This window comes from Mugil cephalus, chromosome 16 (assembly GCF_022458985.1).
Source record: "Mugil cephalus isolate CIBA_MC_2020 chromosome 16, CIBA_Mcephalus_1.1, whole genome shotgun sequence".
NCBI lineage: Eukaryota > Metazoa > Chordata > Actinopteri > Mugiliformes > Mugilidae > Mugil > Mugil cephalus.
This window is the reverse complement of record NC_061785.1, coordinates 16,357,537-16,369,837: the sequence shown is the minus strand read 5'-3', so window position 1 is coordinate 16,369,837 and position 12,301 is coordinate 16,357,537. Positions and strand designations below refer to the sequence as shown.

General features: G+C 45.7%; 1 protein-coding gene across 2 annotated transcripts; it reads left to right on the top strand.

Annotated features, from left to right (window-relative positions):
• The first annotated feature begins 1,109 nt into the window (after nt 1-1,109).
• Nucleotides 1,110-11,981, top strand: tmem184ba (transmembrane protein 184ba). 2 transcript variants are annotated; one of them, XM_047609863.1, is made up of 10 exons: nt 1,110-1,488; nt 1,598-1,651; nt 3,371-3,604; nt 4,394-4,559; nt 7,676-7,766; nt 7,949-8,116; nt 8,409-8,578; nt 8,670-8,864; nt 9,085-9,111; nt 9,715-11,981. In XM_047609863.1, exons 3-10 carry the CDS (start codon nt 3,371-3,373, stop codon nt 9,942-9,944), a joined length of 1,281 nt encoding a protein of 426 aa, XP_047465819.1. In that variant the 5' UTR covers nt 1,110-1,488; nt 1,598-1,651; the 3' UTR covers nt 9,945-11,981. The 2 variants fall into 2 exon arrangements, with proteins under 2 accessions (XP_047465819.1, XP_047465820.1); XM_047609864.1 differs by lacking the exon at nt 9,085-9,111 and having other exon boundaries at nt 1,112-1,488.
• The last annotated feature ends 320 nt before the right edge of the window (nt 11,982-12,301 follow it).

The window sequence follows — 12,301 nt, the reverse complement described above, 5'->3', positions numbered from 1 at the left end:
GTTGAGGCAGCGTTCAGATGACATGACGGATGGTGGATTTGATCAAGTCATCAAGGACTTGTTCATGTTTCAGAACATTGCTTACTAAGCGCCACTGTGATCATCACAACTAAGTGTAACTGACTTTCTCAGTGTCAAATCCCAGATAGGTTTGAGTCTTTAAAGGGGCAGTGCATCAGACAAACTGGATCAGTTGGGGCCAAAGTACAATAAATGAGACCAAAGGAACACACTTCAGTCAGGAAAGGGTTGTTCTTTATGAGTTAAAAGATTCAGAATAACCGCACAAGGCTCCAATCAGATGGAGAAAAATACCTCTTAACTGATGAAGCTTTTATAACGAAACATGCGCCACCCTCTGGTTCGCATCTCGAGGTTAAGGATTCATACTGCATGTGATAGCAAAAAAGTCTCAGATCTCAGCACCGGGACACTGAGACACAATGACCCCTTTCCTGTGCAGATATCTGAACACGTCAGAGATAGTTTACAATAGGTTTGAGAGAACTGTGGTTCCAGAACAGCTTGTCCATAGATTTATCAAAGTTCACCACAAGACACCAGATTCTCTGGTTAACTTTAAATCCATGAATCTGCACTTGAACTTTAAATATTGAAAACTTTTACCCACTAATAAAGCTTATTACATTCTGATAAAGCTACCGTGGCACAGAGGCACTTAAGAGAAACCTTTTCATTGTTAATGTCAGTTACACCTGAGCACTTCCTGCCATGACAAGTCAAAATATCCGCCGTTACAAACAAACCTTGAAAGTTCATCAGAAAACTTTTTTTATTTTTTATAATAATATGAAATGATTATGATGCGCATCCGTTGCCCACACGCTGACTACGCAATTATGACAGGAAGTCGTGAACAAATATCGCATCACTCACTGCGTGAGTGGGAGCACTGCTCAGCTCTGATTGTACATCATCCACATTTTCAACCTGGCTGCACCAAGAATAGAACGGCGCATGCTCAGTGTGAAGGACACATCCTCCGCCCTCTTCCGGGTTATTAATGGTATTCGATGCGTGATTGGCTGAGCCCGCCTCGTCTCGTCGGAGTGGGCGGAGCCAGTCTGATCTGCCGTTAATCCTACAGGGATTGGGTTGAAGCCGTGGAGTGGAGGAAGAGGAGCGGAGACGAGAGACGAGTTCAATGCTCCAACTCATCAAACTCCGACTTTAGAGATTTTTAAGGGGCGCGCAGGAGCATTTAAAATACAACCCCTAAGCTGCGCAGCATGATAGTCAAACTTTAAACGTGATTTTTTTTTGTTTTGTTTTGGGGAGGGGGTGTGTTGGGGGGGAGAAGACGCCGAAGTGTTGACGGGGCAGTCCGCTGTGGCTCAACATGGATGTCCGGGGAGCAACGGTGCGGCTCTGAGGAGGAATTAAGGCCGTTTCTGGGTTATTTCTAGCCCCGAGAGTTTGTCTGACGGGGCTGAGGAGGATTTTTAAAGCAACAACCAATTTTACCAAGTGAGTGCAGTTTCCAAAAAAAAAAAAAAAAAAAAAAAAAAAAGCTTAAAGACACTTATACCGGTACTACAACTTCTCTGTCCAACTAACACAAATGTCTCAATTTCAGGCTTCAGGCAATTCAGGTTCATCTGTGAATTGTTGCGGCTGACTGTTATCAGAGGTGAGTCTGTTATGGCTTTGATATTTGCTCTTGTATTTTGTTTGCGCCATAATATTCAAAGTCGTTAAACCGCGACAATTTGCATTTATTCTCGGCAGCACAACAAAACCACAGTTACTTAAGGGGGAAAAACAAGAAAAGAAAAAACCCAGATGTGTTAGTAGCAGCTTTCTGTTTCCTAAACATTTGTATTGTTGTTGCCACTATGATAATCCTATAACTATCAGACACATTATTACTTATTATGAATGACAAATACCCCCTGTCTGCCCCCCATTGACCCTTTCCATCTGTTGCTCTGTAGCTGACCCCGTGTGTGTGTGTGTGTGTGTGTGTGAGAGAGACTGTCCTTTTTTTGCCTTTCAAATGAAACACACAGATGTCCTTTTGCTCCCGTGCAGCATCATTTCACTGCCACCGGTATTGTGTGTGTGGCTGCTGATGCCTTCACTTCTTCTTGTTGACATGTGGATCTGCTGATTCCCCGCAAACCAATACAAATGACCTGCTGCCTATCACACACACACACACACACACACACACACACACACAAGCAGAGATATAACCCCTCTCTGTCTTGCCTAATGCGTTCTATCGAACCACCAAAGTGAATTTAACGCAGTTAGTGTTCTTAAGAAACTAAATGGCGGCTGTAGTGTGTGGGGGGCGTCATTACGTCCGTCATTGTCCTATGACTTTTGGATGCCTTTCTACGCCATTTCCCACAGCTTAACATGCTCAAACTAGGCGTTTTTAGCACTGATTCACACTTATTTCTCACTCTATTAATGTTTCACAGCCGTGTGCGTTTGCCTCACTCCACCTCCATAACACTGACGTCCCTGTCTCTCCCGACGTTGCAATTATCTGCCGGTGTGCAAGAGCAAACACGCCCTGAGAGCACGACCGCGTCCTCCTGGAGGTAGCGAATAGCTGCTGCTGCTTATGCAACCCATCCTCTGGCCACGTCAAGTTCATCTTCAGCCGTAGACAGAGGATACGGCTGCACGTATCGCATCTTGTTGTTCCACATCGGCCTAAACTTGACGGCGCTGTGAGCTGTTGTCTCGTTCAGCCGTCTGCTCGGACGCTGAGGCGAGAGAATGACCCCTAAATCCTGCTTTTGATGCATTTACAAGTAGTAAACTCTGTGCTGTTATTATTTCTAATAACATTTTACAATTTTGCATCTCATCCAGGATCTTATTTGTCAGTTTGCAATTGGCTTGAAAATGTTGCAGCATGAAAAATATCCTGCTGTAAATATCGGGTTTTGTTCCGCTGTTTTGTTTTAATACAAAGAGAGATCAGTGAAGTCCCAGAACGCCAGAATGCCTCGAAGCTAAATGACATGTTGCTCTGGAGCTCATATGCTCCACCTAAAACCACAGCGGAGCGGTAGATGTTTGAGCCTGTTATCTGGCAGCGGTCAGATGTCATTCATCTTTCCTCTAAAACCTTGAACACATATAACACTGTACAAACAGAACGCACGCATTCTTTGCTAACAGTGACATGTGGACGTGTAGCGTCTCTGTTTGTTGGTCATCTTCCTAACTCAGATTACGCATTAAACTGATAACGCGGAGAGTGATCTATATTCCAGGTTGATGATTACAAGTGGAAACGAACGCTCATACTTTATGGATGGCGTCACACCATAGTTTCTGTTGGAACCGTGTAAATGTGATCGTTTGACGGCCTCTGTGTCACTTCCAGATGTTGAGGCTGTGGAGGCGAGACGTTCCGCTCTCGGAGAGGCTCGGCGAGGACGCTCCTCTCGCCCCAGCGCCCGCCCCCCCGCCCACGGCAGCTCCGATGGGTCCCAATATCTCATGGCTCCCTGAAGCCCCGCTGCTGGGCCCGGATCAGCCCATCTTTCTGATGACTCCAGCAGCGCAGGCCGTGTCGGGCTTCTTCGTTTGGACTGCGCTCATCCTCACCTGTCACCAGGTAACAGCTTCCCAGCCACACGAGGACACGGGGAGGGGCACGATTTTAATTCTACTCTATGATACGTAGCTATTTACTCTGCTGGAGTTACAGAAAATGGGGTTGGAACGAGCAAACCAGCTTTTCCGACACATGTGGACTAGACAGGCCGGTGGGTGTGGTGTTTAATGCACACACACAATACGATCCTGCAAATACACAAGATGCTCTCCGGGCCTGAGCAAATACATCTGCTCGTGGCCCAGAGAAGGGCAGGGGTTGCTTGGCAACATCCCTCGGCAGGTGTTTGTTATACAGAGCATGAATACATGCACACACACACATGCAAAGGTGGAAAAGCCTCATGAAATGTGTCTGAGAATAAAGACGGAGTGAAAATCTGAACGAATTCTCGATGATCTCGACGATGATGATGATGTCTGGCGACGTATTGATGTTTGAGGTCGGTGACTTTGACGGACTGACAAGACTGAAAACAGTCATTAAATATACACAGTATAAAGATGTACGTCTTCTAAAGACTGTCTTCACATAATGGTAATCATATTTTATAGCTCCTAAAATCCATTACCTCAGCCTGTCTTATAGACTCTCTGCTGTTTGCTCTTCCTACTCAACCATTAAAGCCCATTAAAGCTCTACTCTTATCGTAAGAACAGGAAAGCTGCTTTCCTGCTCGTTTTCTATTCCTTTTTCTACAGTGTCCAGTAAAAATAACGCACACACTATTCCAATGCCCCAATAACTAATTTTCCAAATCTTTAAAAAACACCTCTCTGTCCTTTCCAGATCTACATGCACTTACGCTTCTACAGCTCGCCGAGGGAGCAGCGCCACATCGTGCGGATTCTGTTCATCGTTCCCATCTACGCCTTCGATTCCTGGCTCAGCCTCCTTTTCTTCACCAACGACCAGTACTACGTGTACTTTGACACAGTCAGAGACTGCTACGAGGGTAAGGACATGGTTAATCCTGCCAGTGCCTCTATGTTTAGAGGTTTATATGCACCGTGATTCATCTCGAACGCTGAGCTCTCATGATAGATTATAAAACATAAAACATGTAATGGGTTGACTTTTGATCTCATTTATCGATTGGAAAAAAAAAACAAAAAAAGCATTTGTGTGGGCAACGTCTCCAGACAAGTTTATCTCTTTTGTCATCAGCAGATTAAGCCCTGCATGCAAGTGAGTGTTTGTTTTACAAAGTCCTCGTCACACATGTTGGATTCCTTCATTTTCTGTGGTAGACTGAAGCCATGTTTGCCAGTTTAAGTGGTAGCAGGTCAAAATGGACCTTTTCTGAGACAAAGAAAAGACTTGACCAACCGAGAAGCTTGAAATGAACTCGCATAGAACCCAAGTGATGTTGGGTTTACTTTAAAATACGTCATTCAAACATTATTCTTTCTAAGTCTTAATCTTTACAGTTAGTTCTAAACTCACAGACTTTTACTCTGCAAGCAGAGTTTTCAAAAAGCAGGTACTTTCATAGACACTCATTTTCCAGTTCATTAGGTACACTAGTAAATATAAATGTATTCTGATGTAACAGCCCTGCACTAAATCTCTAAACCTCTTTGTGATTGTTATAATGTTCAATTCGTGTTTAAATGGCATCAGAAACACGTTAGTTTAACAGTATGATCTTTTTGGAGGATGTAGTTTGTGTGAGTGTATATTCGTTGTGTAGCTGCTTTGCTTTTGTTCCAACACAAGTTCATGTTTATTTGGTTCCCTTTAGAACACGCACTGCGCTTGTTCCCAGTCAGAAGTGAGACGGATCCAGATGAACGCGTAGAGCTCGATGGTCGGAGTCTGTGATCATTAAAATCTTGAAATGACAAAAGTTATTGAAAGGCAGCCCACTGTTTCCGCTCTTTGTTCCTGTCAGTCAGTTGTCACGATAAGGATAGAAATAGCGTCCTTGCTGCGAGACATAACCAGCGCGTCACACTCTGTGTCGGCAAAGCCGATGACGTCACCTGCTTTTGAACGTGGGCCGGGGGGGCGCTCAGTGTATGGTTCTGCTTTTGGCAGGAAGCTCTGTCAATATTGCGGTCGTCACATAGCTCCCTCTCGCAGATGGCTCGCCCGCCTCCTCCTTTTTCTCCTCCTCTTCCTCATCTTCTCTTCCTGCACTGTGTTTTTTTTCACACTTGAGTCCTAATCTTTTTTAGTATCTTCTTCTTTTTAGGACACCATTTTTTTTTTGCCCTCATCTTCCTACAGTGCTGCTGAGCCCTGCCCAGATCTTTTTCTCAGCGAGGAAGAACAACCTGTTGCGTGGCAACCGCGCTCACAAATCTTCCTCGTCGACCAGCCCGGCTGCATCGGATAATGAGTCTCTCTCAACCAAACTTGCAGCAAAGTTCCCATTGTCATTGCATGTAGGCCTACTGTATCACCGTGGCAACTAGCGCTGCCGTGCACGAGGGTCCTTGGGGAGAAGTGAAAGAGCACAAACAGCTGAGACACACAGAGAGAGCAGCTCGAAGCAGATCAACCAGTTCTCATCACTCGGTCTTTAACACAAAAGGGCATGTGAGGCATCTTATTACCTGAGTATTGTCTGACAGGCATAATGCGCCGGTAACAAAAGTTGTAGCGAGCCTGCAGGCGGAGAATATTATAACCGATCTGCAGAGAGCTGATGTAACAATAATCACTGCCGGCAGCACGTCTGAGATATGCTTTGAGATCTGTCATGCGACACAACACTGCAACGCACATCTGCAGTCACCGCCGCCCCACACACGCCAGCGCGCACAACAGCGCACACCCAGGACGTACTGTACATCTGTCACACTTTCACACATTCAGAGTTGACTGGTTCACACCCATCGCGCTCTTAATCTTACGCTGCCTCGCATGCAGCCGCACGAAAAACCAGCCGAGATTCTGTGCGTGCGTATGTGTAGTAACCGTCTGGGGTTAGAAAGTTCTCGGGGGGGGGGGGGGGGGGGGGGGGGGGGTAACTGGATTAGCCATCAGCCTCTCAGCGAAGCAGCACAGAGATAATCCGCTGATCACAAGAGACGGGTGAATATCAGCGAGCAAAGGAAAAGCGTCTGAGGTTTTGAATTAATATCCTAACCGTGAACGTATATATCATTGTTGAAGAAATAAAGCACAGATTAATATGCGAGGAATGGGCAAAAACTTTTATCGGGTTACTGTCAGGCCTAATTACCGTGTCCATGTTTAGTGCATTGCTCCTTACCAGACGGCAGAAATCCGTGCTTTGGACATTCGTCGTCTTCTTTCACGTTTCTCCGTATGGTCTGAAACAGTTGGTGAAAACGGTGAAATATAAAAGAAAATACACGTAAACAACCTAATATCTCCTCTGGTAACATTATAAGGTCTCTGCACCAAGGTCAGCTACTGGTTTGGAGCGACAGGCAGCTGTCAGTCAGTCAGTCAGCTGGCCGCATTCGTAGAGCAGCATTAATGTCAGGAGACAGCTGCCTGCTTCACATCATCGGCTTCATGTGACCTGTCGCCTGCTGCCTTTCCACCAGTGGCATGATCAAAGCATCAGGACATCACATCTAATCATGGCCGCGCACTGTAACTGTGCAAACGTGGAGCGAGCGTGAGGCCGGAGCTGCTGCTGCTTCCAGGAGCAGCTTTGATAGCACATATTTGAGAAACGCTGCTGAATCTGTTTTCAAATTAGATTAATGTTAAATTTAATAGTGATTATGGTTTAAAGTGGCAGTGTAGGGAAGAACTTCAGGTGGAAATAAACTGGTGAATAATGGCTCAGTAGACTTTAATAGAATAGAGCTATAATTAATGTCATAAATAATGTTTTCCTGCAGTGACGATGCACAATGTCTGCTGTGCTTTTTTTACACCGCATTATATATTCATATTATCATTATATAACTTAAATATCTTATCTGTTTCAATTCGAACACTGAATTATCTATCCGTCTGTCTATTGTTGTACTTACTATAAGTAATTCTTTGTTTTTTAGACAAATAGCAAATGCTGAATTATCATGGACTGCATAACCAGACATAACAGACCAATCAACTGTTTCTCTCCGTATTCCTCCACAGCATTTGTCATCTACAACTTCCTGAGCCTGTGCTATGAATACCTGGGAGGAGAGAGCGCCATCATGGCCGAGATCAGAGGGAAACCCATCGAGTAAGTTCCACATTTGCCCAGCTGAAAGAACAGCACATAAAAGTCCCAGCTTGAAACAAGAATGTTTGTCCGATGGGCTGTCGTGTAAAGCTATCAGTGTGAATTTTTCTCTTTTCCTGGATGTCTCCTGAAAGTTTTGCTGCATCAGCACTTAACCGTGAATCTGGCGTTTGACCCGTCAGGTCCAGCTGCATGTACGGTACCTGCTGCCTGAGAGGGAAGGCCTACTCCATCGGCTTCCTGCGATTCTGTAAGCAGGCCACTCTGCAGTTCTGTGTGGTGAAGCCGCTCATGGCTGTCATCACCGTCGTCCTGCAGGCCTACGGGAAGTACAAGGACGGAGACTTCAAGTAAGTTCGGCACCCAGAGAGAATCCTCCGTTAATGGGAGCGTAGCAGTTGTTACATATTCAGGTGTTTAACAGCTTTCACAACATGTGCTGCACCTTTAACCTTAATTTTCCAGACTGATCATCGCCTCCTCCCTTAATCGTTCCGCTTCGGGACTTCAATCTCTAATGGGAAATTTAGCTTTTAGCGTGACCTATAACAGGACATAATCGGAGCAAACTTTGCTAAAAATGACGTGCGGATCAGAAGCAGCGTCGTTCCGACATCGTTCTCCGTTCTCTCTCCTCTCCAGCGTTGCCAGCGGTTACCTGTACGTGACCATCATCTACAACATCTCGGTCAGCCTGTCTCTGTACGCGCTGTTCCTCTTCTACTTCGCCACCAGGGACCTGCTCAGCCCGTACAGCCCCATGCTCAAGTTCCTCATGGTCAAGTCGGTCATCTTCCTCTCCTTCTGGCAGGGTGAGGAGACTCGACACGACTCTAATCAAACACACCGATCGTTATCGAGAGCAGACAGGTCATCATGTTCCCTCTGTTTGTTTCTAATCAGGCATGTTGCTGGCCATCCTGGAGAAGTGCGGGGCCATCCCTCAGATCAACTCCGTGGAGGTGTCCGTCGGCGAGGGCACGGTCGCCGCCGGTTACCAGAACTTCATCATCTGCGTGGAGATGTTCTTCGCCGCGCTGGCGCTCCGACACGCCTTCACGTACAGAGTGTACATGGACAAAAGCCTCGACTCCCACGGTGAGAGCGGACGGAGGGGGAGGATTTACCGTCTGCAACGCCACAAATGTTCTCACTAACAGACAAACTCAATCTCAAATACTCGCTCACCTGTTTTTTCTCCGTCTGTTCCGTCTCTTTTCTTCTCCTTTGTTTTCCACCTCACCGTTTTATTTCCTTTTTCCACTTGTGTCTTCATTTCTGTCATTTCTTCTTCTTCTTCTTCTGCTGCGCCGTAAAGGACCCGTTACTACATATGGAGAGTTTGGTAGGTCGAACACTGGTGATGTTTTCTCTTCTTTCCTCCCGTGTGTTTTGTGTTAGATTTGTATGTTAAGACGGTTTTAATTGTATTTTTTATTTTATATAGTCGTGTTGTTCTTCTAGCTCTGACCTTTCCTTTTCCTAAATCATCCCCACCCTTGTTTACTCTCTCGTTTTCTACTCTTCTCTCCCTGCCTCTCATCCGTCTTCATCACTGAACCCTTTTTTTTCTCCTCTCTAAATCTCACGCTGCCCCGACACAATCCCTCCTCTTCCCCTCATGTCTTTTTTACCCTTTCCCTCCTTTTGTTCACTTCTCTAAATCATTGACTCCCCTCCTCTCCCTGTTGTCGCGCCTTTTCTCACCCCGGCCTTCTCTCCTCGCACTAAATCACTCCCCGTCCACTCTGTGCTGACTCTATTATGCTCCCAGTACCAGTTGTTTACCACCGCACATTCTTCACTCGCTTTCCAGATCTGCTTAAAACCTAAATCTCTCTTTTCTTTTCGCCCCCTTCCCTCTCTTTTCTCCGCGCCTAAACATCGCTAGACCTTGACACACTTTTCTCCTGGATTCTAACCCTCGTGTCGTTCCTCCCCCCCGCAGGTCGCTGCGCGCCCATGAAGAGCATCTCCAGCAGCCTGAAAGAGACGATGAACCCGGGCGACATGGTCCAGGACGCCATCCACAACTTCTCCCCGGCCTACCAGCAGTACACCCAGCAGGCCACGCTGGAGCAGGGGGCGCCGCCGCCCGTCACCCGCACCCACAGCACCGTGAGCGCCCGCGGCGACACCGAGAAAACCCTCCTGCTCAGCTCGGACGACGAGTTCTAGATCAGAAACTGTCAAAAAAAACTGACTGTCGCTCAGACCGGGCGCATGAGGCGGCCTACACCGCGTGACTGATTAGACATTATGTGTTTGTTTTTTCCTGTTTTTTATTTTTATTTTTTTTAACCGGAGTGACCGCGAATGCAACAGCCTTTCCGTGTAAACGCCTCTCATTCGTCTTATTCATGGGAGAACTTGAAGCTGAGTTGGTGTCAAATTGGAAAGTTTGTGAGTCACGCTCACACACAATGAATCATACTTAACATGTGGAGCGAATTGTTTTCTGCTTTGGACAGAAGCTTCATTTTTACATTTCATCTCAGTCACGTCTCCACACGTAAACATCCCGGCCGACGTTATTCCTCGGTTCTGGCTCCGTTTTGGGCCGGACTTTGAACTGCCCGTTGTTTCCCTGAAGGGTCTAGCCTTAAGTTTACATATGATAAGGTCCTGAACTTTTCATTTTGCAAACCTGAAGCTACATGCTTAGGCATTCACTCGCAATTAAAGAGAAATTAGTCCGCTGGTACTTTGACGTGCTTCAGTGTTGCAGTCTGAACATGTGGTACGACACCATCGTGGGAGTTTAAGGGGACGTCCGTTGCGTGGGAGAAAGAGAAACCGAGCCGGAGTCAGCACACGGATCAATGTTGTTATTGGTATTGACGTTACGGATGACGGGGAGGCAGAGCGGCTTATAGATTATACGCTGCGTCTGCTCCAGCGGGCGGCAGGGGTGAGGAGAGGGCTGCAGGGGAGGCGGTCAGGATTACACCCGTGTAATTGGGGCGTTGTTTGAACGGCTGGGATTAGAGCTGGCTGTCCGCTCAGACGGCAGAACTCTGCCGGCCGCAATGTAGGTTAAATACATCGAGGAGGGAAACATCAGAGGAATATAGGTTGAAGCTAACTTTAGATGTTTGTTCTCATTAATGGGACATAAAAGGAGTTAAATGTTTCATATGTTCTTCTAGATGTTAAAGCTGGTCATAATTTACTATTAAAGGCAAATTTCCTTTTTAGCGCACAGGCCTTTTTAAATCACAGTTTGACTTTAAATCCCGACCGGCTTCTTCCAATTGACGACGCGCCGGACACACCCACTGTAACCGCTACTCTCTCATCTGGTCTGAATTCAGTATTGAGAATGTTGTTTTTATTTCTTCACACATCACACAGCTCTCGTCCTGAGGGTGTATCCGCGAGCAAAGCTGAATATTAGCCCTAAAATAAGGGAAAGTATCAGTCACTTTTTTTGTCAGATTGTTTGTCTTGGTTTGTCGGAGTTGGTTGTCTTTTTTTTTTTTTTTACTCATAGTTGGAGCTGTTGAGTCATCTGAGCGTGAGTCACGCTCGGTCTCCCAACATGTTTACTTGTAAGTACTTTCACTTCTTTGCTGTAGCTCTGTGTGAACACCAGGGGGCCGTGTGAGAAGATGTTTACGGTTCTAACGCTTGAGGAGGGTTCACATGGAGAGAAAAAAAACCCCAACCCTTTGTTGCTCTTCTATCTTCTTATCACTGGAAACCCACAGCGTGGCTCAGTCGCAGACAGTGGTCATTAAAGGGGGTTGTTTTCCGTTTATTCATTTCTTTTTTAACCACCTCTGTGCTCATCAGAAGCAGCGGCCTGTTTTTTTTTTCTACATACTGGTTTATTTTAAGTGACGATGAAACTTTGCAGCTCCTACGGGCAGTTTTCTTTTCTTTTTTTTTTCTTTTTTGCCTAACATCAGAATAAAGCAAAGCAGACAATGTGTCAGTCTTACCGCACTTTGAATGCCATAATTCACCCTCCATGTTCTTGCTCTGTGTTCTTCGGTCGTGTGTGTGAATATTGCTGACTAATGTTTTAAGTGCTGTCTACAGGAGGAGTAGTGTGCTGAGGTAGTTAAATGTGCTGTAAAAGTCAAGCACGGGAGAATTTTGTTTTTTATTTTTCGGTTTGTAGTCCTTTGTATATCATAAAGCTGCTCACGATGCTACTATTTCATGTCAAATGGAAAAAAAATAAAAGATATTTAGTTGGTATAATTTAAATGGACCACTTGGGTTTTATTTGACACGTTGTAGGACAATGGCCTATAGTGACATATGAGATAATGAAATGTGCTCTTGAATTGCATTCTGGGAAATGTAGGATTCCTGAGCCTCACTCCTGTAAAGCTTTCTAAATTTCCCTAAAAAAAAACACCCTGACATTGTGCTAGAGCCCCTTGAGGTTTTTGTTGATGATCTCTGTTAAAGTCGCTTTGAAGAATCCTTTTGTAAATATCTTTTTGAGGTGAAATGCTTCCCCACGGCTTTAACATTGTTGAAGGGGTCAACGGCAAGTCGTGTTTTAGCTACCTGAAGTAATA